Source organism: Scardinius erythrophthalmus, assembly GCF_964197995.2.
Source record: "Scardinius erythrophthalmus genome assembly, chromosome: 22".
In the NCBI taxonomy this organism is placed as follows: domain Eukaryota; kingdom Metazoa; phylum Chordata; class Actinopteri; order Cypriniformes; family Leuciscidae; genus Scardinius; species Scardinius erythrophthalmus.
In genome coordinates, this window is record NC_138242.1 from 21,276,060 (window position 1) to 21,303,252 (window position 27,193).

The following is a 27,193-nucleotide window of genomic DNA, read 5'->3' on the forward strand; positions in this document are numbered from 1 at the left end:
GTCTATAACAATGATTACATAAGAATCTAGACTTAGGTCATTATTAAATTAGCTCATGGCTCAGATCGCTTGATGTAATTGCCACATTCCCATGACTTCATTCATAGGAGTCCCATGTTAATTTGTTCTTTATCTATTTGGCCCGTCCCACTATTTTAATTTGTCTATTTTATTTTATTTAATTGATGTTTAGTTCATTATTTTAATTATTTTTTATATTATAATTACAAAATTCTTGTAACTATTGTTAAATAACCAGTAACCCCTGCTGAATGACTGCTTAAATTAGACTAAATTTTCAAACCTGTTATGTTTATTTAATGTTTATTACTATTATTTAATGTTCATTACCCACCCATAGTCAATATTTGCTGTTCCATGTCCTATTTTATACCCTATTTGTGGATAGTGCCAGTTCCAAACGTTTGTTAAAATGCTATTTAGTCTTCAATTCTAGTTGTTCCTTTATAAAAAGTAGCCTAAGTTTTATTTAGCATTTTTCTGTGGCGTGTAAAGCTCGCCCAATATCCCCAGATAAAGCCCGCCTTCAATGACCGGGGATTTTCTGTCAATCATCCTCAACCTCGCATCTGATAGGCTGAGTGTGACAAATGGTGGCGCGTTAAATTCTTAATCTAAAATGCTGATTGGTGCGAAGAACCCAGCATGCCCCGCCCCAAGCGGATTGTTTGGAATGGTCAGATGGATGGACCCGATGGAGACACAGGATGGCAACCCGAACCGCTGAAACCCTGGACATGTGAGCGAATATAATTTCCCACAAAATTCACTTTTGGTAAGCATTAAACATTTACTTATCTTCGCTAATGTAGTTATTTTGTCACATTGCACTTCTTATCTTTACTGTTTATCGAGCTTTATGTAATAGTGGAACATGAGGTTTGGGATTCTTTAGTGTTGAGTTTATTTTCATTCCTCTTTATTTATTTTTTAACTTATAGCGGGAATATATTCTATAATTCTTGTTGTTTTATATTTGGTGTTTATTCTACTGCATTAATAATAATAATTATAATAGCGTTGTTGTTAGAATTACAATAACAAGCGTTGCGTGTCGTATACTAGAATATGTCCTCCTAAGAAAAATAAGTTTACATATTTTCAATTAAATCAACCTAATCACTGTAAAGACTGAAAGTGCTCTTAGTCAACTGTTATCAAAGAATATAATACATGACAGAAATTCGCAACTTTCAAGTGTTTAGTTATTAACAAAACCGGAAACTTAATTAATTTAACCCGAAAGTGTTACAAAATAATAATAATAATAGCTTTTGATGCTTTTTGAGATAAATCCAGGCGTTATGCACGGGTTTGCTGAAATCTGACAGAGCAACTGCTCGTGACATTCACAAGCCTTCATCGTGTGTGACGTGATCCGTACTGAAATATTAATGTAGTCTTACGCGCAGAGATGCGCTTTACTTCAGCTATGAATAGCTAATGCACTGCCGTCCTGTCGTTTAGGGAGTGGATTCGTGTCTCCCTCATAGTTCGGACAGGATGTGGCTTCCTGTGGTCACGGGATGGGTCTGATGGACTTCAAAGCCTGTCAGCAGCACTAATGGGGCTGTAAACAGATGTGATGCACACTGTTCATTTTCTATCCAGCATCCCAAAGTGTACATTATTTGATAGAAGGTATCTTGGATTTTGTCTTGTCTGAAGTGAAGTGCTCTATGTGTGTGGTTTTGGAGCAGGCACAGACTAATGGAAATTGAAGGCTGAAAGGAGACAGAGAGAGAGAGAGAGAGAGAGAGAGAGGCAGGAGTGCTTCTTTTATTTGAAGAAGACCGAGAGGGTGGGCTGGCGGGGGTAACGGGGTTGGGGGAGGGAACGGAACATGCATGGGAGAGCTCCTCTGTTGCCGTGTGAACGGAGGGCTATTGTCCCGGGAACCTTTCAGAGTGGCTTCCCTGAGGTCCCCTGCCACTCTCCCTCCCCCATCATCTCTCTCTCTCTCTCTCTCTCTCTCTCTCTCTCTCTCTCTCTCTCTCTCTCTCTCCCTCTTACTTTTTCACTCATTCACTCTTTGCCCGTCCCTTCTTTCTGGATCCGTTCTTCCCAATTGAAACAGTTTCCTGTGTAACTATCTCACAAACTGCTTTTCATGCCACTCAGACTCACATTCTGGTCTCTTTGTCTCCTGTGTCTCTGCCCCCCCCCCCCCCCTCCTCCCAGCGCAGTCTTAATTCAATGCACTATGTAATTAGTGTGGGTTGTGTCCATACTGCCATGCGCTGCAGAATTACAATGCCGTAGAGAGATAGTGCGCTTACTTGATGAACATATTACAACACATGCAACAACAGCAGTGTCTGAGTGTGTGTGTGAGGCGTGATAGCATATTAGCAGTAAAGTTCGGGTCTCTTTAGGTCAAAGCGTGGGGCTGTTTGTTTATTTTTCACTTTTAAAGGGAAAGTGAACAGGTTTGGAAGGCGATGTGTAAGAACAATGACTATGTGGCCACTTGTACACAGTTACTATGGTAAATGGTAACAAACTAAAGTGTGTAATATGCAGGTCCACATAAAATAAAACTCTATAAGATTTAAATACACATCATTCACAGCATTGCATTGAACATTTATTCAATGTTTTGACTAATTACATTTTTTTAGCTGCCTTCTCCGTTTTACCATACAAATCCATTTTACGGAATTCCACAGATTTGACCGTATACTGTATAATAATTCTGTCATACTCAATGTTGAGTTTACGTTAAATGTTTTGGATAGTTTGTTAACGCTTTTAGCTACCTTTCAGTTGCATTTAACACATTTTACCGTATATAAATCCAAGTAGGTTTGCAGCTTTTACCGTAAATTATTAGGAATTCTGTCATTTGCAATGTTGTATTTACATTTAATAAATGTTTTGGCAGTTTAAAAATGTGTTTATGTGTTTATCCGCCTTTCAGCTGCATTTAATACAAATACAGTCTATATTTATGACAGAATTCTGCAAAATGTACATATACATATATTTATATACAGGATGGGTCTCATGGACATCATATATGTGTGTGTATGTATATATATATATATATATATATATACACTCACCTAAAGGATTATTAGGAACACCATATTAATACTGTGTTTGACCCCCTTTCGCCTTCAGAACTGCCTTAAAGGAGAACTTGGTAGCTTTTTTAACTTAATAAAACTGTCTAGAAATCATTTGGATGGTTAAACAACCTGTTCTGGTGATATTGGTGACTTTCCCCGCTCCCCCCAGCGTTCCCAGGCGGAAAACCAACCTTGCAACTTGTTCACTACCGTCCCGGCAAGATAGAAATTGGAAGTCTCGTGAGAAGCGAAAGCGAGAACGAGAACGAGCGCGAAACACAAATTGCTTTACGGCAATTCGACATAAACACACACGCATTTATGATGTATTACCAGATTACCCACCTCAGTAGACATAGCTCCACGCGATACAGTTGGCTTGCTCCGATCAAAACAAACGCACATGAGCAGCGGTAGAGAGGGGGAGGAGGCTGCCGCAAGTGAGTTTTTTACGACTGTGTTGTGAAATATACGCCCCACCACAGCTGTAGGGGGAGCTCGTGGGGAAAACATGCGACAACAAAAGGGAAAATCAGCGAAGAAGTGACTAGAGTTCGCTAGAGTTGCCGAGTTCTCCTTTAATTCTACGTGGCATTGATTCAACAAGGTGCTGAAAGCATTCTTTAGAAATGTTGGCCCATATTGATAGGATAGCATCTTGCAGTTGATGGAGATTTGTGGGATGCACATCCATGGCATGAAGCTCCCATTCCACCACATCCCAAAGATGCTCTATTGGGTTGAGATCTGGTGACTGTGGGGGCCATTTTAGTACAGTGAACTCATTGTCATGTTCAAGAAACCAATTTGAAATGATTCGAGCTTTGTGACATGGTGCATTATCCTGCTGGAAGTAGCCATCAGAGGATGGGTACATGGTGGTCATAAAGGGATGGACATGGTCAGAAACAATGCTCAGGTAGGCTGTGCCATTTAAACGATGCCCAACTGGCACTAAGGAGCCTAAAGTGTGCCAAGAAAACATCCCCCACACCATTACACCACCACCACCAGCCTGCACAGTGGTAACAAGGCATGATGGATCCATGTTCTCATTCTGTTTACGCCAAATTCTGACTCTACCATCTGAATGTCTCAACAGAAATCGAGACTCATCAGACCAGGCAACATTTTTCCAGTCTTCAACTGTCCAATTTTGGTGAGCTCGTGCAAATTATAGCCTCTTTTTCTTATTTGTAGTGGAGATGAGTGGTACCCGGTGGGGTCTTCTGCTGTTGTAGCCCATCCGCCTCAAGGTTGTGCGTGTTGTGGCTTCACAAATGCTTTGCTGCATACCTTGGTTGTAACAAGTGGTTATTTCAGTCAAAGTTGCTCTTCTATCAGCTTGAATCAGTCGGCCCATTCTCCTCTGACCTCTAGCATCAACAAGGCATTTTCGCCCACAGGACTGCCGCATACTGGATGTTTTTCCCTTTTCACACCATTCTTTGTAAACCCTAGAAATGGAAATCCCAGTAACTGAGCAGATTGTGAAATACTCAGACCGGCCCGTCTGGCACCAACAACCATGCCACGCTCAAAATTGCTTAAATCACCTTTCTTTCCCATTCTGACATTCAGTTTGGAGTTCAGGAGATTGTCTTGACCAGGACCACACCCCTAAATGCATTGAAGCAACTGCCATGTGATTGGTTGATTAGATAATTGCATTAATGAGAAATTGAACAGGTGTTCCCAATAATCCTTTAGGTGAGTGTATATATATATATATATACATATACATATACATATACATATACATATACATTTTGTAGAATTCTGTCATTCATAATGTTGCATGTATATTTCTTTAATGTTTTGGCAAATTTAATAATACTTTTAGCTCCATTTAATATATTTCACGAAATATAAATCTATTTTATAGAATTCCACATATTTTCCTACAAAAATCAGTGAAGAAAAGGTGAAAAAAGTCAGTGGATTCCATCTGGGCCTGGTTTCAGGGAGTAGTCACAAGTTGTATTCATAGTTGTGTTTATTTTGTACAAGCGGGATACGGGGAGGAAGTTAGCGGTTACATAGCAGTTATTTATTTAAGTGTTGTGATTGTGTGTGAGTGAAACTTTCTTCACACCCCAACTGCATTGTTCTGGCTGTTTGGGACGACAGGAAGTCAGAGATGAACAGGAAATGGAGAGCTGGGTGTGGAGCTGGAAAACAGGAAGCAAGTAAGCAGGCAGATAAGATGACCTCTGAGATGCTGTCCCTCCATCCCTTTTGTTCTTGTCCCTAATCTTTGACTTTCAACCCCCCCTTAGCCAATCACACAGCAGATGGCCTCGCAGATGGCCAATCAATGCGGGGGTTATTCTTCCAGAGATGGGAGCATTCTGTCATGGCGTTCAGTTGAACCAGATGAAATGGCTTAGTTAGGCTACTTACGTGAGCGAGGAGAAACTTTGCACGTGAAAATGCAAAAAATAAATAAAAAATTGTGTCATACATAGACATAAAATAGTAAACTGTCTTAAAACGTTGTATATCTTTAGTGTTGTGCATAAAAAATATGAAATCATATAAGTTTTCTGTTTTGCATGCCAAGCAATATTTTGCATCAGTCATACCATAATATATAGACTGTACATTAATAACTAGATAAAATATAATATTTACATTACTTTGCTAAAACTTCATATTCAGTAAGTCAAACAATATATTTGTATTATGGTTCTGTTTTTGCAATAAAAACAATACATTATTTTTATGATGTAAAGATGTCAAGTGCAGAGACAATATAGGAAAAAATACCAAATAATAAAAATAAATAATTAATAATAAATACATCAATAGGGAATAAATTAAACTCTAACTATAAATAATATATTATATATTTATGTTTTTGAAATAAGTCTTTAATGCTCACCAAGGCTGCATTTATTTGATCAGAATACAGTAAAAACAGTAATTTGTAAAAAAAAAATATATATATATATATATTTTTTAAACATATATTACAATTTAAAATAACAGCTTTCTATTTTAATATTTTAAAATGTAATTTATTTCTGTGATGGCAAAGCTTAATTTTCAGCATCATTACTCCAGTCTTCAGTGTCACATGATGCTTCAGAAATCATTCTAATATGCTGATTTGCTGCTCAGGAAACATGTTCTTATTATTATCAATATTGGAAACTGTGATTATTTTTTTTCAGGATTCTTCAAAAGAACAGCATTTATTTTAAACAAATCTTTTGTAACATTATTAATGTCTTTACTGTCACTTTTGATCAATTTAATGTGTCCTTGCTGAAAAAAGTATTAATTCCTTTTAAAACAAATAATATCAAAATAATGTTTTTAATATAGATTGTGCAAAATGTAAGGGTGTTAATGTGTTTCCTGATTTTCACACATTTTCACGAATGATTAGAAGTGAGAATGTCATTGTTTCCTTGGGAAACAAATGATCAGTTTGCATCTCTTGTCCTTTGATCTACAGCTGGGCCGCTCGGATGATGAACAGGATTACTTTGACCGTAGGCCTATCTTCTTTTCTTAATGCTTTGTAATCCTGCCGTACTAGGCCGTTTGTGGAGGGACTTATAGTCTGTGTTTCTGTTTGTGCTTGGATGGATTGTCAGGAGTGTGATTTCAGAGTCAGAGGTCAGTGTAGGTTTTGACTAGAGTAAGAGGGTTAACCAAAATCTGAGTAACTCGGTTCCCTTTTCTTGATCTCCAACTGTCCCAGTTTCATTTGAACATTCACTCTCTCTCAATGTGTGGGTGTCTGTTATATAATTTGAGCTTCGTCCAAATACATTTGAAAACTGAGTAAACATGATAGATGGACCTCGCCTTCACGCTTCAGCTGTAGTTTGTGCACGTGTGTGTGATTTTAAATCCAGTGTTTGTGTTTTGTCTGGGCAGGTAGAGCGCGCTGCGGCTGTATAAGGTTCAGTCATGCCGCTGGTGAAGAGAAACATTGAGCCCAGGCACCTGTGCCGCGGGGTGTTACCGGAGGGCATCGGCAGCGAGCTGGAGTGTGTGATGAACAACACGCTCTCTGCCATCATACGTCAACTCAGCAGTCTCAGTAAGTTGCCTTGTTCCTTTCTTTCTTTAACACACGTTTAACTGGCTAATTAGGGATTTAGCTTTAGCTTCTGTTGTTGTTGAATTAAGCTAATTAGAGTTAAGGACCAGGGGCATTGCCATCATTTCAGAAGTGAGGGGGACAGAAATGTCAGATGTGTAATACCAAATGTTTTCTGACCTTTGACAGGTTTTATTTTTTCTTATCTCTTGCTTTTAATTAGCTAGGAAATCAAATACACACTGTAAAAAAAGTTGCTGCCTTAAATTTGTAAGTACAATCAACTTTGTTTAAGTCATTTCAACTTAAATTACATTAAAATGATTGTGTTGAGTTTAATCTTGTATAACTTAAAGGGGTCATATAATGCCATTTTTGTACAAGCTAATATGATTCTTTAGGGTCTAAATTAAAAGTTTGTAATATACTTTGATAAAAAATTCTCATTAGTATTGTAAGAAAACACTCATTTTACCTGGTCAAAAACTGCTCTGTTTTCAGCACGCCGTTTAAGTGCATGTGTCTTTAAATGATAATGAGCTTTGCTCACCCCGCCCCTCTGTTCTGTGCGTACACAATAACCATAACGTGTTGTTCATTATAAACGTGGGATTATAAACTATATTGATAACGTCGTACATAGAAAACATGCCGTAATGTACCTGAGTGTAAAAATAGCCGCATTCATCGTGAAGCGTGCTATTTGTAATTTGCAAAGATTAATATAAAGGTTAATAAAACATGACACTCACTTCTTCTTCTGGAGGTGCAGCAGGAACATGAATAGTTGGTACCAATCCTTTTTTCAGGAGCAGCTTCTTGGCAAAACCAGCTTTATACTGACCCTCATTTGTAAAGCAGTCTGGTGTGTGAAATGATTGGTGCAAACATGAAAGCATTGACGTTGATCGTGAGGAATATTCCCTTCGAAAACAAACTCAGCCACTGCGTCTTCAGCGGTTCGGATTTAGTAACATCTAAATTACTGTGTTCCTTATTGCACCCAAGAACAGAACACCACAATCGCTAAGACGCCATTCTGCTCATAGACAGTGCTCCAGTGAGTATCAACAATGACGCGCGGACTATGATGACAGACAGCTCGCTCACGAGCGAGGGCGGGACTGTGTTGAAATGCTGCTGTCAATCACAAGTCGTGGGAGGGGCGTCCGACCGTGTGACGTCACTAGGTCAAACGGCTTGATTTTTGAGATTGGAAAACATATAAGAAGATAAAAAAAAACCACTTAATGGATTTTTATCATTTTATGATGGTTGTGTACAGGCACTGCCAACACACATTTCAGTACAATCAACTTGTAAAAGTGCATGTACCATTATATGACCCCTTTAAAAAAAAAAATTGAAAATTGCTTAACTTATTTTGATGAGTTAAAGCAATGTAAAAACCTATGTTGTCATAACTTATTGATCATATAATTTTTTACAGTGTTGTTGAATAATAACCAATAATTTGTATTCTATAACTATAACTATATTTTTTCCTATATTTTCACAATTTTATGATTGGTTTATGTACAAAATACAAAATTTGTAATTTTTTTTTATCACAGAATAAGCCAGAAAATATATTTTATAGTTTGATAAATGTAATGTGTCCTTGCTGTAAATAATTAAAAAATTAAAAAATCTCACTGACCCCCTTTTGAACTGTTATATATTTTAGAAGAGCATAAAGATGCCATTTAATGTCTTTATGAAACATTTTTTCTAGATTTAGCAACATTTGGGGACAATTCTCAGTTACTTTGTCTCAAACGTTGTGCTAGGTGTTATCTGAGCCCCCTGGACCATTTCTGGGTCACTGTCGCGATGGCATTATGGGGGGTGTTCCCTATCTTTTCAGGGCCCCTGGGATCGTCCTAATTGTCCCAAACCCCAGTTATGTTTGAGTTGGGCCAGTATATAACTAACAAGAAAGACCCTAGCCTCAAAACCACATGACAACGCCCTGGTAACCACCCACTAAAACATTTTTTACTTGCTTTTACCATACATGCCATTACATTACTCTAAAAGTTCAATTTCTTATTCATTTTAGACATTTGGTTTGCATTTCCATTCTGTGTGGTCTATAATTTAGTGGTCCAGTGGTATCTTCAGCCCACGATGCCAGAGAGAAGCTTCTTAATAATAATTCCTTTTGACTCACGGGACTCTCAGACTGTATTACGTAAGACTATTATCTTGAAAACATGTCCTCTGAATCGTCAAGTCTCTCTCTGCATATCCAGCTACTGATTTGCCCATCCATCCATCCATCCTATGTTCTTTTTTTCTGTCCACCTGTTCCATAACTCCCCAGCTGACCCCTGAAATCCCCTCAAGTGTCTTTACTGTGCCTCTGCTAGTGTTGTTCAGTGGATGCCTGTAGAAGGAGAAGGCCTTTCAGTAGCAGCTGTGTGGATTAAATATAAATGACAGCCCACTGGACTTGAAGGGAAAGCTTTAGACGATGTGTGCGTGGGACAAAAATAGTTATGTGCATGTCTGGAAACATGCTTTTCGTGTGTTGATGGGTGTAGTACTGTAGCAGGGAGTGTACACGTGATCTGTGGTATATATGTATGTGTGTGTGCACTGGGTCATAGGCCAGGAATTTGTAAGGAACAGACACTCTTCCTTCCTGTAAATATTTTCCTGTGTGCTTTTGTTTAACATGGCAGTTATTAATAGCCTTAGTTGATGTGTTAAAAGTTTAGTGTACTCTTTGGTTTTCTTTTTAAACATTTCTCCACTTTGTTTTCTCGAACAGCCGCAGAATGTTATCTGTATTTTTTGTCCTTAATGTTCTGTATTCGATGCATGTTATGCATGTGAAAATTAATATTTTAAATACAGAAAAAAACTAGATTGTAATTCATAATTTAGTAATTATATATATATATATATATATATATATATATATATATATAATTACTAAATTATGAATTACAATCTAGTTTTTTTCTGTATTTAAAATATGAATTTTCACATGCATAACATACAGATAACATATATATATATATATATATACAAATAATGTATGTGTGTGTATACTGATATAACTATGAATCATTTATGTAATTTAATCAACTACGGACATTTTTATATAACTTTATTTTCTATATTAAATAAATGTAAAATGTATTATAAGTTTAAATGTTAAATTATTATTATTATTAGTTAATTATTTTAATATTAATTATTTTATTTGTATTTGTCAATGTCAGTATCATAATAATATATATTGTTATATATTTAATATATTATAATATTATTATGATTAGTTATTAAAATTATGAGCATATTAAAACATTTTTTTTAAATGCCTTTAACTTCTTACCATGATTCATTTTTGCTTTAATGTATAGGGTATTTTGTCTCGAACCTAGACTAAAATATGATAAAACATTATAAATATATGAATTGTTATTTTTTTTAAACTGATCATATAAAAATATATTGTGTGGAAATTATTTATATATTTATATACATTATTTATATTTATAATTATTTATTATACATAATTATTAATAACTATTAATATAAATAATAATTATTTATATTATTTATATTCATAAATTACAACTTGTGATGTCATCAAACTATTTTGCACTTAATAAAGTTTTGTTGAAAGATAGTGTACTTGTTTACCAAGGAGACAAAAGTGTCAGTGAAGAGTTTGATATATGAAATATATTCATATTATATAATATATATTCCCTTTTTATCTTTATCTGTTTTCCTCACAAATGAAACTTCTCCTTATTCTCCTCTTATCTCAAAGGTAAACATGCTGAAGACATATTCGGAGAGCTCTTCAACGAGGCAAACCTGTTTTATTTGCGTGCGAACTCTCTGCAGGATCGGATTGACCGTCTTGCCGTCAAGGTCACCCAGCTGGACTCCACAGTCGAGGAAGGTGAGTCTGCTTCTGGGAAACAAAGGCTCGGGGTCATCCCTCAATACACGGCGGCCATTGGCATATCAATTTGTCCTAAAACAAATCTCTGAGGTTACATGGCTCCAGTGTAAGATCAATACCACTGTATTCCTCCAAACCGAAAATCAACAAAATAAATAATGCAAAAAAATGTGCGCACCCCACATCTCTTTTACCCAGACCAAAGCCTGTCCTCACATCTCTTTTTTCAATTAAAAGATCAATACTGGAGTTTACTTTACACACTCTGGAGCGCAGGTGTAATCAATCTCTCTCTCTCTTTCTCTCCTTCACCCTGTGCAGTCTCTCTTCAGGACATAAACATGAGGAAGGCTTTTAAAAGCTCTACCGTACAGGACCAGAAGGTGGTGTCCAAGAGCAGCGTACCGATCCCGGTGACAGAGATGTACAATCTGAGTGATAAACCACCTCCTCTTAATATTCTCTCACCCTACAGGTATGTGTCTATGAAATGAAATGAAATATACTTTATTGTCCCCAGTAGGGAAATTTGGAACCTCAATTTATGTAAAATACAGTCTCTCACAGACCCAATTAAAACACGCGTATCCCACATAAGAGATCTATCTATATATATATACACTCCAAGGAACTTATAAGACTACACTTGTGTAATTCCCTTGTGTACAATTACTGGTCTGTTATTTACTGTAACACTCTTTGTTAAAAAAAAAAAAGTACAACGTATAATTGCAGGATTCACACCTAACTGCTTTAATTTTTTAATTAAAATATGCAAACTGAAGTAGATCTATGCATGTTTGTGTCAGAGTTTGAGGACCAAATGTCCCCACAAGGAAACTGGAATCACAGTCCCAATGAGAAAACTTAATAAACATATACTAAATACTAAACAATACTTTTTGTAAATAATGTCTGTCTTTGATGTTCAGTCATTTTTTTATGTATAAACTATTTTATTACAATTTTAATGTATTATTTTATTAACAATTTTAGTATAATAATTATTTTTTTCATTTATCTTTATTAATTTAATTAAAGCTTAATCTTATAAATCTATTGATGCATTGATATATTTTTTTATTCATTTAATTTAATTTATTTTCATTGACTTGTTTACAATGACACTGATTGGTCTGACATTGAATGTTAATTTTAACCATTTTTATTTCATTAATCTATTTTTGAATTATTTTGAATAGTAATATTACTACTAATAATACATTTTATGATTCATTTATCTTTAATAATTATAATTAAAGCTTATAATTAAATATCCAATTGACTTACATTGATATTGTTTGCCATTTATTCTTTGTAATATTTGCGTACTAAATCATATATAGCCAGTTGTGTTTAATCCCATGCACAGCCATTTCATTTAATGTACATATAATCCCTAAAACCTGTTCTTGCCTAGAACTTATACATTATTATTTTACTCCCTCGAAAGATTAGACTGGTCAGAAAATACCATTGAATATACCAGAAATAAATAATGTATTAATTCTTTCCCAAAACATTAATATGTATTAGAAGTGGTACCTATAAAACAATGTGACCAAAGTTAAAAAGAAGACGATGAATGTATCTGAAGTCTGTCAGTCAGAAGTCTGATTAAGGAATATAGAGCAGTCATGAATACTTAAAGCTGGCAGATGTAGTTCATGTGAATGCTAGCTCTCAAGGTAGAGAATATGGGCCACTCATTAATACTTAAACAGATCTAATGCAGAATGTTTCAAGGGACATTGGCTGCGCTCTTTTTCTGTCTGTTCGGCTGAATACGGCTAACAAAGTTTTCGGCGTTTTTACATAAATGATTAATGGACAATTAATAGCACTTTTGGAAAAGCAGCCAGTCAGAAAAGATGCATCAAGATGCTTTTAAAAATCCTTTTCCCTTCTGCAGAGGTCCATAAAAGCAATCTAGCAACTGGTGGGAATGGTTACATAAATGTATTCAGAGCCAAATTTACCACACTCGTTGTTTTATCGAGAGATTAATAGAGAGAAAACCAAAATCAATCATGAAAATGAAATGTTTTTCATTTATGTTGCCATAGAGATGATGATAAAGAAGGACTGAAGTTCTACACTGACCCCTCCTACTTCTTTGACCTGTGGAAGGAGAAGATGCTACAGGACACAGAAGACAAGAGGAAAGAGAAGAGACGACAGAAGGTTGAACGCCCTTTTCTTCCTCTCTCTTGAGTTTTTGTCCCACCTCAAATTAAATGGTTGTGTACAGTGAAATATCATTTGTCAGACTTCCCACTCCACATAAATGCATTAAACATCAAATATGTTCGGACTTGCTGTGTGAGTATCCCAGAATGCTGGAAACCTAGTGTAGTGTTTGTTCATGAGGTGATATGTGATAATTAAACATCTCTTTGTCCTTTAATACTGTGCGACAGGAGCAGAGACGGTGTGTGGACGGCACGCTTCAGAGGGAGGTGAAAAAGGTGCGAAAAGCTCGAAACCGCAGGCAGGAATGGAACATGATGGCATTCGATAAGGAACTGAGACCTGACCATCGACATTCCCACACTGTGCACAGAGGAGGCTCCTCGGAGGGCACCATGTCCCCAGAGCACAGGTAACACGGGCTACATGCACTTAACTGCACATATATAAACTCAATTTGATCTAATCTAATTCATAATTCATGCAGGTCTCATGGAGATCATGCAGATCACGGTTATCTCTCTATGGCCAACCACGCTGGCCATGCCCACACTTACTCTGGGCCTCCGCCCAGCATGGCGGCCCTGTCAGCTCATACCCAAATGACCATGGACCAGGATTACCGGGGTGGGCCTATGGCATACCGCTCTGGCACACTGGGCCGTCCGCACCAGGCTCCGCCCCCTCCACCAGCATCAAACACTATTAATGGCTCTATGAACCTCCCACCTGTCGACTACAGGTTTGTCATTTTTATTTAGATTAATCAATTAGTTATAAACAAGCTTAAAAAAAATTCTAAAAGGAAGTTCTGTAATATCGATAAGAATTTTATTGGATCATATGTGAACTTAAAGGGATAGTTCACTTTGAAATAAATTTTTGATATGTTTTAGCTTACCTCAAGGGCATCCAAGATGTAGGTGTCTTTGTTTCCGCAGTAGTTTCAATTTTGATATTTTTAGGTCAAACCGTTCTTGTCTGTCAGTCATATAATGCAGGTCTATGGTCACTGTCTCAAAACACAAGCACAGAGTCCAAATTAAAACAATTCCCCATCGTCCAAATGAAACAATTCCCCATCATAAGTACACATTGATGGCCTAAGACACGAAACGAGCGGTTTGTGTGAGAAAACGAACAGTATTTATATAGTTTTTAGCTCTTGAAAACAGCACACGTCCAAATGGTCTGACGGCGCGGGCGAGTATAGATGTATACATAGATGTCGCCTTGGCTACGGTTTCGTTCCAATGAACTGCAGTAGCGAAGGCGACATCTAGTGTATACATCTATACCCGCATAGATATATACACTAGATGTCGCTTTGCTACGGTTTCGTTCCAATGAACTGCAGTAGCCAAGGCGACATCTATGTATACATCTATACTCGCCCGCGCCGTCAGACCATTTGGACGTGTGCTGTTTTCAAGAGCTAAAAACTATATAAATACTGTTCGTTTTCTCACACAAACCGCTCGTTTCGTGTCTTAGGCCATCAATGTGTACTTATGATGGGGAATTGTTTCATTTGGACGATGGGGAATTGTTTTAATTTGGACTCTGTGCTTGTGTTTTGAGACAGTGACCATAGACCTGCATTATATGACTGACAGACAAGAACGGTTTGACCTAAAAATATCAAAATTGAAACTACTGCGGAAACAAAGACACCTACATCTTGGATGCCCTTGAGGTAAGCTAAAACATATCAAAAATTAATTTCAAAGTGAACTATCCCTTTAAAGGGATAGTTCAACAAAAATGATATCATGAATTACTCGCCCTCAAGTCGTTCCATCCAAACACTTTCGTTCATCTTCAGAACACAAATGAATATCAACATATATAAATACATTTCACATATTTGATAATATTACTTAATATATTTGAGAATGTTACTTAATACAGTTAATATATTACTTAATATTATTACATACTAGTATTACTTTCTAAAGACTGTTCAGAAATTGAGATTTTAAATCTATCCAGTTATAAAAATTAAAAAACTTATTTGTGAATTAAAAAAAATTGTTAAATATATGTATATATACAATATAAATAATATATATTTTAATGTAATTTATATATATATACACACACACATATAAAATCTAAAAAATATAAATGTTGTTAAAAAATATTTGTATTACTTTATCAGTTTTCTTTAAAATCTAATAATATTAAAAACAATATAAAAATTGTAGAAAATAATTCTATACGATTTTCTGTTTTTATTTTTTATTTTATTTTATATATTTATATATCTGTCTGTAAGGCTGCCTCCGAAATCGCATACTTCCCTTCTATATAGCGGGCGAAAAATAGAAGTATGTCTGAATTGATAGTACTCATAAAAGAGTAGGCAAAAAGTATTCTGAAGTGTGCATACGATGGACACTTCACTATCCCATGAGGCCACGGGAGTGGATTTATGAATAGCAGTAAAGCAACACAACTGATGCTGGTAGGCCACATGATAATGACAACATGGTGAATGTAGTACGTCCAGATTACATTCATACTACACACATTCAAACTGAATAGAAAGTACTTTTTTAGCGGTAGTGAAATAATTACTTTTTCAAAATAAGTACCTACTCAAGAGAGTATGCGATTTCGGACACAGCCTATATGTTAGGAAAGGGGTCTCTCTGCAAGGGGGCCGGTAGATTTGGTCGTCCTTGGCGTCAGAAAGTTTGAAAACCCCTGGTCTATATTGTAAATGCCACAGTGGGTATTTAAAAATACTGCCACCTAATGATCAACAAATTTGTGACATTTTTACTTTTGAATTTATATAGCATCAATTTATGATGAAAAAGCATGATTTAGTTTTCTTTCCCTCTTCCTCTCTCTTGACAGTGTGGATTACATGCATTCTGGGCCGCCGCCTCCACCACCTGCTGTTATCCCATCAGCACAAACTGCTTTTGCTATGCAACCCATGGGACCGGTCCCGCCTCCAGGACATCTAGGACCAATGGGAGCAGTCGCTGGTTATGGCCCACCCATTCCACCTACCTCTGTACCAATGGCTGCCCCTCCTCCACCTTTAGCCCCACCCCCTCCAGTCCAATCCATCACTCCCAAACGGCCCTCTGTGCCTAATGAGGCCCAACCCACCAACGATGCTCGCAGCGACCTGCTCGCAGCTATAAGAATGGGTATGAAGTGTTTTTAGGTTATGAATATAAGTATTTTACACTTGTTATACATAAACATCTTGTTTTTAGATTTCATAAGCTTTATAAAACTCACCAAGGCTGCATGTATTTAATAAAAAAACAGTAATATTGTGAAATATTATTAGAATTTAAAATAACAGTTTTCTATTTTGATGATTTAAAATATAATTCCTTTGATGGCAAAGCTTAATTTTCAGCATCATTACTCCAGTCTTGAGTGTCATGATCCTTCAGAAATCATTCTAATATGCTGATTTGCTGCTCAAGAAACATTTTTGCTGCTTAATATTTTTGTGTTAATGGTGCTGATTTTTTCAGGATTATTTGATTAACAGAGTTAGAAAGAACTGAATTTATTTTAAAAGGAAATTTTGTAATATTATAAATAACTTTTGATCCTTTTATTGCGTCCTCCTTACTGAGTGAAAGTATTCATTTCTTCCCCAACTGACTGAACTGTAAATAGTTTTTTATATAAATTGCAGCAGTTCATAACACATCATATCATGAACAAGTTGAACAGTCAAAGCATGAATCAAACGCCCGGCAATTTCTGTTTTCCACGCATCCTTTTCTTATTTTATCCCTGCGTGTGGGCAGAAACAAACCATATTGAATAGTGAAATTGCTCCCTGTAACATTAACATCTCCGTCTCGGCTACACTGGACTACAGTATCTCACAGGAGATGGATCATGTGAGCTCCACTGATTTTGCAGAAAGTTAAACTTCTGTAAAGTTGCCGGACACGCCCACATCGCATCACAAACTCTTGTGTATCTCTCATTGAAAATGAATGAGTTGAGTTGCTGATGTTTGTGTGTGTTTGTTTGTACTGCAGGTATCCAGCTGAAAAAAGTTCAAGAGCAGCAGGAACAGCAGGCAAAACGAGAACCTGTGGGCAATGATGTCGCCACGATCTTGTCTCGCCGTATCGCTGTTGAATACAGCGACTCTGAGGACGAATCTGAGCTGGAGGACAATGATTGGTCTGACTAAAACAACACTAATGCACAAAATTCACAGACACTTACTCGGTAATTTACCTGCGAATAATAACATTGCATTTCCCATACATAAAATGATCTTGTACTGTATGCATTTTAATAAAGGCGTGATAGGCCGTCTGTATTATAAGATAGTCAGTCTTTTCCCTGAACTACCACGTATGATGCTTTTTCCATTTTTTTCTAATGCTTTTTAATGCAACACTTGTTAATACATGATATGGATATACTGTATGTAGTGAATAGTAACTGGAACTAAAGATTAAAAAAAGCATGTTGAGGTCATCAAAAACAGACTTTTCTGCATGAAAGTTTCTATGTATGTTGAGAAACATTGAGGTCAGTAATTATATTTGTGTGAACTGGCCTGAGGTGTTCGATTAAACTACCTGAAATGTGTTTTCTTGGTAATGTCTGGTGTCTTCGTGCATGTGTGCGGCGGTCGGCAGTTTCGCGACAATAAAAATCCGACGAATCACGTTAAATCGCTCTCCGTTCCTGCACCTCAGTGCCTTTGTCATGGAAACAGGACAGTTTTGATTCCGAGCCTCATGTCTCTATGGAAACAGTACAGCTGAGACTGGGATCGCCATGGCAACAGTGGATTTGAGGCACCCGGCCAATTGATGCGCGAGTGTGAATAAACCCAGGCGAGGATATTTTTAATGCACAGCACATTCTTTTAATACAAAATTAACAAGATCTCTCAGTTCGTTAAACTAACCAAAGCAATAAAAGTATACAACCAACACCTTGGAAAAATATACAACACATTAACACAATGTTTTACAATGTTAATTAGTGCATGTTGATTATAATTCTTATAATATTGTTTTGCAGATAAGTAATTTGTTGTGCCTTTTCTCATCAAAAAAATAAAGTGCATTTCACAGTTAAAACTACGCATACGTGTACACAAGATGCTGAAACCGATGCACCCGACTGTTTCTCGGATTGTTCCAAGATTTCGATTCTAGTATCTAAATAAAGTACAGAACGAGTCTGAATCCTACTGTAAATGTAGAAAGTTTCCTCACAAGACACCAAACCAGAGGTGATTTCCTCTTCCATGCTCTTCAAATAAACCAGAACAGGAGACAGACTCCCATTCGAGCCCTTTTTCACCCTTCGCTTTGACATTTTCAAGCTTTTACATTGGATTACAAAGCACAATCATCTACAGTTGGATAGAAGACTATTTAAATCATGGATTCAATAGGCAAACGTCCATCTGCATGTGGAAAATCCATCAGAGACCAGGCACAAAGCATGATAACATCATTTTACAAAGCTCTTCAAAAACAGACGGAGATATGATGTTTAAGAACTAACCCTCAAAAGCCACCGCGATAATCTCCCAGTCATGTGCATCGGGCTTTAACCCTCTCAATCTGCTGTAGACAAGCATGCCCAGGCAACAGGAGACACTGGAATGCGGCCCAAGGTTAACCTTCGCACAATAGAGTGATGCATGTATTTTGGTGGGCCCGGAAACAGGTTAGCATATTAGCACCTCCGCTTACATCATCCTGAAATCAATGGGTTTTTGGTTAAATACCTGAAATGAGGTATGCGATTAACAACAAGCTCTAGATATTTTCACGTCAGTAATACCCCCTTGTGATTTTTAAGCTTTTACTTGTTTTGAAAAAGGCTAACAAGTGGCTACAGGGCAATAAACGTCATCATGCCGAACAGGGAATCTCATCTACTCACTAGTCGCTTCCACAGCCTCACTGTTTTATAATCGTGCTCTTGCGAACTATTCTAACTCAAACGGAAATAAAGACTGAACGAGTTCACGCCATGCCATAATTACCGTAATTACGAGATTCCAATTTGTATGCTGGGAATTTTCTAAGAGCCCCTATTGTACCACGAGACTGCTGTACTATCTGACTGCTGCAGATTCATTTATGTGTTGATAGTCTTACCATATGTAACAGAGGCCAGCTAGTAAGAGCTAAAACCTCACTCCCTTGATCTGAAGAGGCACACTAGCGACAGACACTAGAGACTGCGATCTTTAATGTCATTGTTAACGCGCCCGCCTCCTATGGCGGAGACGCCTGTTCCCGCTCGTAGCGGGTCAAGTAGGAGCGGTTATGTTGGTGCCGTGGTCCGGATGGGAATGAGGTTTGGCTAGTAACAGAGGCCGGCTAGTAAGGCCCTGTCCCAAATGGCACCCTAAACACTTGCGATCTTCCTACGAGTCTGCACTTTCGTAATGTGACACCACTTTGACAGTCGGGAAGAAGTCTGCTGCAGAGATCACTTCAGTGCAAAAGTGCGCATCGAGGACGCATATTGACCGCAAAGGGGGCACCCTTCTGAACCCTAAAATGACAAATGGGACAACCTACGGTCTCATGGACTTAATGGACGCTCGCAAGCGGCAGCCATTGTAAGTCCACAAGACCGAAAGTGCATATGAAGTGTGCGATTTTGGACAGGGCCTAAGAAATGCGCGGGTAAACCTCCCTCCCCTGATCTCAAGAGGCGCACTATCAACAGATGCTAGAGACTGCAATCTTTTGCGTCTTTGTTAGTGTGCCCGCCTCAAATTCTGGAGACGCAGATTTGAATCCCACTCTGAGTGGGTTGAGTAGGACCGGTTATGTTGGTGCCGTGGTCCGGATGAGAGTGAAGTTTAGGGGGGGTGAGTGTAACAGAGGTCAGTTAGTAAGGCCCTGTCCTAAATGGCATCCTAAACACTCGTGACCTTCCTACTAGTCCGCACTTACAAGACGTAACACCACTTTGACTGTTGGGAAGACAAATGGGACACCCTACGGTCTCATGGACTTAGCGGACGCGCACATGGCAGCCATTGTGCATATGAAGTGGGCCATTTGGGACAAGGCCTAAGAGCTGTGCGGGTAAATATCACTCCCTTGGTCTCAAGAGGCACGCTACAGATTGCGGTCTTTAGCGTCCTAGAACAGAACATCACGTTGTCATCTCGAAATTATTGTAACTACGACATGGCGTGAGCGCAGTATTAGCGAGGGTGGCGCTGATGTTCGTTTACACGTTTAACAAAATGTAAGAACTATAAACTTTTGTTGGTCACAGAGCTCATTTTCTGCAATAATCCAAAAGCCAATGTAAAAATCCTATTGGGTTATTGGGGGGGTAGAGACTTATTCCTCAAAGGTCAGATGTGACCTGCAACAGACCGGTCATCATCTCCATGCTAAGCCTTATTAAAACAAGCATACCTGCTTGCTACCGCTCATGTGCTGTTTCACTGGAATCGTATAGAGGTCACTCAGGCAAAAAAAGGTCACGAGGGTGTGTCCGACCCGCAGGCACGATGTAAAGATGGCGCGATGGGAAGACTGGTAGCCACTCTAGCCCATGCAGGTCTATGGGGAATATACATTATTACCCCCAACTACATCATTGTCCCTGGAGAGACAAACATATATGCATGCGTTCACACGTACACACACACACGCACGGCCATGCACCGACAGTCACGCATTACACTTCACGTTCCTCATACGTATAAACATCTTTAAGTTTCGCAAAAGCAAATGCATACTGCAGAGTAGGTCACGTTGAGTGTACAGAGATTTCATTCAGTTAGATATCGTAAATGACAGAGCACAGTCACTTTCTGGATGAGAGAACACGAGGCAGTGAGATTATGGACATGTTTGCAGGGATTGAGACATCTGTCCAGCTCATGTTTTTTTTTAAATCCCAAATTTACCAATATAATTCAGGTCATGTTGAAATAAGTACAGTTGTCAGTTGTTCTTAGAATCCACTTGTATGTTCGTGGTGAGTTATTCATGGATGTTTTTTTTTTTCCGGCTAGCTGAGGTGTTGGTTTTGCTTGGGCATGGCTGTTATTGCTGCCAGAATATTGCTATAATTTGATGAAACACTCAGTCCGTAGTTATTGCTTGCTGATGGATTCTGCCACTGCACTGAAATGGATAGTGGCTGGTTGGCATTTGGAGGGCATAAGGTAAAAACAAGGGTGAACTTCAGCTCATAATAGCATGACTCCAGCCTCAGTTGTAATGAAAGTACGATAGATTTTATAATATTCTCCCTCATCTGACATTTGCCAGCTCTGAGAGGCCAGCTGTTCTCTTCATCATAATCTTGTCATATGGACTGGTTGAGAAGATTCACCAGTTTACTAAAAATCATATTGACTGTAAATCTGCTGATGGCTTATTTTAAAGTGGAAGTGTATGAAGGCTGGTATATCATTTTACAGAATATGATTTATCATGGATGAATCTCATGAAAACTTCTCAATGTCATGTTCCACCCAAAAGAATGATTTCAATAATGAATGAAATAATAATAAATAATAATAAAACTATACACACATAGGCCTATATATATATATATATATATATATATATATATATATATATATATATATATATATATATATATATATATATATATATATATATATATATATATATATATCACATATACATTTTTGATGAAAGATGATCCAGACAAGCATTCTGAGATTCACTCATGTTGTTTCAACAACACACCCCTCTAATTAATTTATCTCAATGTTGTGGCCAAATCATCCTTTTTTTTAACAAATGCAATACATGTAAATTTTAAGCAAAATGCTTTGAGCTACCATTGTGTGATAGCTATCCCGTATCCAGTGGTAATTACCAGTTGAGCGTATTAAAAGGAGCTGTGCTCTATTAAAATTAAAAGCAAATCAATAGAAAACACATTCGGTTCAATCCTCCATGTCGCCGCATAGGCTATAAACAAACCTCTTATTCTCACAGACACTTAATGCACGTTTTGTAATCAACAGTTCTTTGAAGTGAGCCTCTATTCACAGGGGGCTGTTTAAATGAATAAACATCATACACTTTCTCCCAGGTCCCGCTTGCTTTCATCCTGCATTTATGGAAGAGGATGCGGAGATGGTTCGACTTCCTATCAAAACTAAAATAAAGGCATCGACGGGTACGTTTATTTATAGAGTGGTTCTCATTCTGAGATTGTAGTTAGCTCTTCATGGTTTGCTTTGGAGGACATTTTACATTCGGCCGAGATTTAAATCAAACAGGAGAGAGGGCTCTCTCTCTCTCTCTCTCTCTCGTTCTCCAGGTTGGTTTCTTTGGAGGACGCAAGGCGCGGATCATCGAGCGCCTCGTCTATTTTTAGCACACCGCGGTTACTTAACGTTCAGCGCACGTTCTTGAATGCAGCAACAGCAGGACGAGATGAATGAGCTTTGGGATCCAGTCTAGAGGACCGCCTTGTGCTGCCCCTCATCCTCCTCCTCCCTCAAAGCCCGTGCAACAGGAGGCTGCCACTGTGGCCAAGCCAAAACAAGCACAAAAAATGCAAAGGCATATATGTACAAGATATTTACATCTGCCAGCCACACAGCATCCGTTCCCGCCCCATTTTTCCCCGGACAGGGTGTGGCAGCTGGTCGGATCAGGATCAGGCAAAGATCGTGTGGCAGTGGTTGTCACATAACAATAGGGGAAGACATAAACAGGTGACGAGCACAACCCCCTTCTTGTACTAGGGGAACCTCTGGCCTGTGCAGTTCCCTAGGCACGTCAGACGTCGCTGGGGGTCCGTGCCCGCTGTACCACGCTGGCAGGGATGCATCCACAGCACACCAGCCACAGTGCTTTCTGGATCTCTTGATTCCGGAAGGCGTAAATTACGGGGTTGATGACCGAGTTGTAGGTGGCGGGCACCAGGGTGGCGTATGTGTAGAGTGGCGGGTACGTGTAATCGGCTATGAGCGAGTAGACAGTAAAGGGCATCCAACAAGCGGCGAATGTGCCCAGAATGATCGCCAAGGTGGATACGCCTTTCCGCGTTGTGACGTAGTGAGGGCTCGCAGCTAAAAAGTGGTGCTGGAGGGAGATTTGGTGCGCATGTCGCATGACAATTTTACAGATCTGCATGTAAAGCTGTAGCATGAGGCCGAACAGCAGAAGGAAGGACACGGATAGAACGGCTACGTTGTTTTTTGTAAGGGGCCACACCACGCTGCAGCTCTCCTCCTGGCCCAGGCAGTTCACACCAATAACAGGCAGCAAACCTAGACACAACGACACTCCCCATAGAAGCAAGAGCATGGTGTATGTGAAGGCAGCCGTTCGTTCAGAGTTGTAGGTGAGGGCGTAGTACAACGACAGGTAGCGGTCAATAGTGATAGCCAGCAGGCTGAATACAGATGCGGAGAAGGATGCCACCACCAAACCCACAGTCAGAAGCTGTGCCGAGTCAGAGCGAAGCAGGTAAGCGAAGGTAAAGTGCAGGACTAACCCCAAACCGGCCAATAGGTCAGCAAGAGCTAGGCTGCCGATCAGCAAAAACATGGGGGCGCGTAGAGCCGGGTTCTGCCAGATGACCAAAACCACCAAGGCGTTCTCGCAGGCTATGAGAGTGCCGGATGAACACAGCACGATGTCCCACGGGTTTACCAGCAGCTCGGCGGGCGGCCTCGCCGGCAGGACGACCGCGGGTGGGTACGTTCCGACGGTGATGTTCTCTAAGCTCCCCGCGCCGCTGCTGCCCCACGTGGGTTCTTGAGCCAGCCAGCTGGGAGAAACTGACAACTCTTCACTCATTCTGCCTCCCGTCTAAAATGACACACAGAAAAACATAATGAGGAGTATAGCTAGTCTAAAGAAAAGAAAAGACAAAACAACAAGTGTATTCCTCTATATCTGATCACAAGTAATATGACCACTGTACACTATTAGAAAGAAAGGTTCTTTGTTGGCATTCTTTCCACGGCACAAAAGATTCATATAGTGGAAAAGGGTTCTTCAGATTATTCAAATGTTCTTCACACTAAGAAAAATGTGTTATTTTAAGAACTGTTTAGTGAAAGGTTCTTTGTGGAACTCAAAATGGTTCTTCTATGGCAATGTGAAAACCACATTTTGAAGCCTTTTGAGTGCACAGCATCTGCCAGCATTTACCATCAGGTTGTTCCAAGCCTGTATGGCTTTCTTTTATATGCTCGGGAATATTTTGAAGAATGCTGTTAACAAAACAGTTTGGTTCCCATTGACTTCCATTGCATCTTTTTTTTTTTTTTTTTTTTTTGGTCTATATAATGGAGGTCAATGGGAACCGAAACTGCATGGTTACCAATATTCTTTAAAATATATATATATTTTTTTTTGTTCCACAGAAGAAAGTCATACATGTTTGGAACGACATGAGGGTAAGTAAATGCTGACAGAATTTTCATTATCCTTTCAAATATTAAATCATATTTACAAAAGAACTACCAGCTGTGGTCGCCAGAACTTCACTGAACAGTTCTGAAGAACAACAAAATACAGTGACAATATTACAAGCATTATGGAATGACATTTTGGTAAATATATTTAGCATTTTTCTAACGACATGTTATTAAATGTTTAATATATTTTATACGATGTTTATTTTAAAACATCAACATAACTGAGCTATTTAAATATTTATATTATTATAAATGTAATATTTTATGAATGAATGCAACATAAAACACTCTGAAAACAAATATAAACTCATTTTTAAATCAAATATAAACAAGTTTGGTTTGTGAATTCTGGGAATGCCTCTTTTCCTGTGAATTAAAAATACAGAAAAAAAATATTTTACCATAAAATTATACATATTGCCTTAAGTAGGCTATAATACAGATTTTATCAGTAAATTATAAAGTGATTCATACTTCATTTACTTTTTCACGCACACATATACATATTATACAGTATATATATATATATATATATATATATATACACACACTCACCTAAAGGATTATTAGGAGCACCTGTTCAATTTCTCATTAATGCAATTATCTAATCAACCAATCACATGGCAGTTGCTTCAATGCATTTAGGGGTGTGGTCCTGGTCAAGACAATCTCCTGAACTCCAAACTGAATGTCAGAATGGGAAAGAAAGGTGATTTAAGCAATTTTGAGCGTGGCATGGTTATTGGTGCCAGACGGGCCGGTCTGAGTATTTCACAATCTGCTCAGTTACTGGGATTTTCACGCACAACCATTTCTAGGGTTTACAAAGAATGGTGTGAAAAGGGAAAAACATCCAGTATGCGGCAGTCCTGTGGGCGAAAATGCCTTGTTGATGCTAGAGGTCAGAGGAGAATGGGCCGACTGATTCAAGCTGATAGAAGAGCAACTTTGACTGAAATAACCACTCGTTACAACCGAGGTATGCAGCAAAGCATTTGTGAAGCCACAACACGCACAACCTTGAGGCGGATGGGCTACAACAGCAGAAGAACCCACCGGGTACCACTCATCTCCACTACAAATAGGAAAAAGAGGCTACAATTTGCACAAGCTCACCAAAATTGGACAGTTGAAGACTGGAAAAATGTTGCCTGGTCTGATGAGTCTCGATTTCTGTTGAGACATTCAGATGGTAGAGTCAGAATTTGGCGTAAACAGAATGAGAACATGGATCCATCATGCCTTGTTACCACTGTGCAGGCTGGTGGTGGTGGTGTAATGGTGTGGGGGATGTTTTCTTGGCACACTTTAGGCCCCTTAGTGTCAATTTGGCATCGTTTCAATGCCACGGCCTACCTGAGCATTGTTTCTGACCATGTCCATCCCTTTATGACCACCATGTACCCATCCTCTGATGGCTACTTCCAGCAGGATAATGCACCATGTCACAAAGCTCGAATCATTTCAAATTGGTTTCTTGAACATGACAATGAGTTCACTGTACTAAAATGGCCCCCACAGTCACCAGATCTCAACCCAATAGAGCATCTTTGGGATGTGGTGGAACGGGAGCTTCGTGCCCTGGATGTGCATCCCACAAATCTCCATCAACTGCAAGATGCTATCCTATCAATATGGGCCAACATTTCTAAAGAATGCTTTCAGCACCTTGTTGAATCAATGCCACGTAGAATTAAGGCAGTTCTGAAGGCGAAAGGGGGTCAAACACAGTATTAGTATGGTGTTCCTAATAATCCTTTAGGTGAGTGTATATACATATAATTTTTTTTTTTTTTTTTTTTTTTACTTTGTGTGCTATATTAACCATCTGATAGGTGTTTACTGCATTTGTACATTATATTCTCATTAAAATGACATTTTTACAGTGTATAGGCATTCAAGAAAACATCCGAGATTATAACCATCCATTATAACAGAGACATTAGCCAATAATAATTATCACAAAAGCCATTGTTCACTTTAATTATGCATTACTTCTCTTTTAGTGACAGTGTCTTTGTTCTTTTGTTCAGAACAAAGAATCAAATTAAGATAAATGAGAGATTTTGCCTTAGTGGTTAAGTGGCTATAGGAACCAGCTATTATTGAGGTACTTTTGAATCATACCCAAGTACAATGGTGGGAACTCAAAAATGAAGGGAGGGCCCTATTGAGTGCTGATATTAAATAAAGGCGGGTTCCAATTCTTACAAAAGCGCCCCTGCATCAGCATCCTTTTATCTATCACATTCACATATGGACCCCCAAAGAACATAAACTCCAGCAGCTGGATGCGACCATTGCTTCCCCTGAGTCCTTTTAGCTTTATAATAACGCTTCAGCTCTTGCTCAGTAAAAAATAATTTAGGCTATGTGCTGTAAAATGCAAATGAATACAAGCAGAATGATTTCAAATACACCCAGTCTCCATTCACTCCCCATCTGGAGGCTTCCCTACCTTGTCTTTTAGAGGAGAGGCGCCTGTTTAGATGTTTTTGCGT

At 38.5% G+C, this 27,193-nt stretch overlaps 2 protein-coding genes across 6 annotated transcripts; one reads left to right on the forward strand and one right to left on the reverse strand.

The window, feature by feature from the left end:
• Positions 1 to 652: 652 nt before the first annotated feature.
• On the forward strand, positions 653 to 17,978 carry wasf3b (WASP family member 3b). 5 transcript variants are annotated; one of them, XM_081352920.1, is made up of 10 exons: positions 653 to 796; positions 4,195 to 4,251; positions 6,984 to 7,149; positions 10,940 to 11,074; positions 11,399 to 11,552; positions 13,144 to 13,261; positions 13,498 to 13,679; positions 13,755 to 14,009; positions 16,133 to 16,434; positions 17,296 to 17,963. In XM_081352920.1, exons 3-10 carry the CDS (start codon positions 7,017 to 7,019, stop codon positions 17,451 to 17,453), a joined length of 1,437 nt encoding a protein of 478 aa, XP_081209046.1. In that variant the 5' UTR covers positions 653 to 796; positions 4,195 to 4,251; positions 6,984 to 7,016; the 3' UTR covers positions 17,454 to 17,963. The 5 variants fall into 5 exon arrangements, with proteins under 5 accessions (XP_081209046.1, XP_081209044.1, XP_081209047.1 ...); XM_081352919.1 differs by lacking the exon at positions 4,195 to 4,251 and adding an exon at positions 1,489 to 1,662 and having other exon boundaries at positions 692 to 796; XM_081352918.1 differs by lacking the exon at positions 4,195 to 4,251 and having other exon boundaries at positions 674 to 796; positions 17,296 to 17,978.
• A 5,062-nt stretch (positions 17,979 to 23,040) lies between these two features.
• On the reverse strand, positions 23,041 to 24,066 carry gpr12 (G protein-coupled receptor 12; the record flags this gene model as incomplete). Its single annotated transcript, XM_081352418.1, has 1 exon — positions 23,041 to 24,066. The coding sequence occupies one exon, from the start codon at positions 24,064 to 24,066 to the stop codon at positions 23,041 to 23,043; it is 1,026 nt and encodes a 341-aa protein (XP_081208544.1).
• Between the last annotated feature and the right edge of the window lie 3,127 nt (positions 24,067 to 27,193).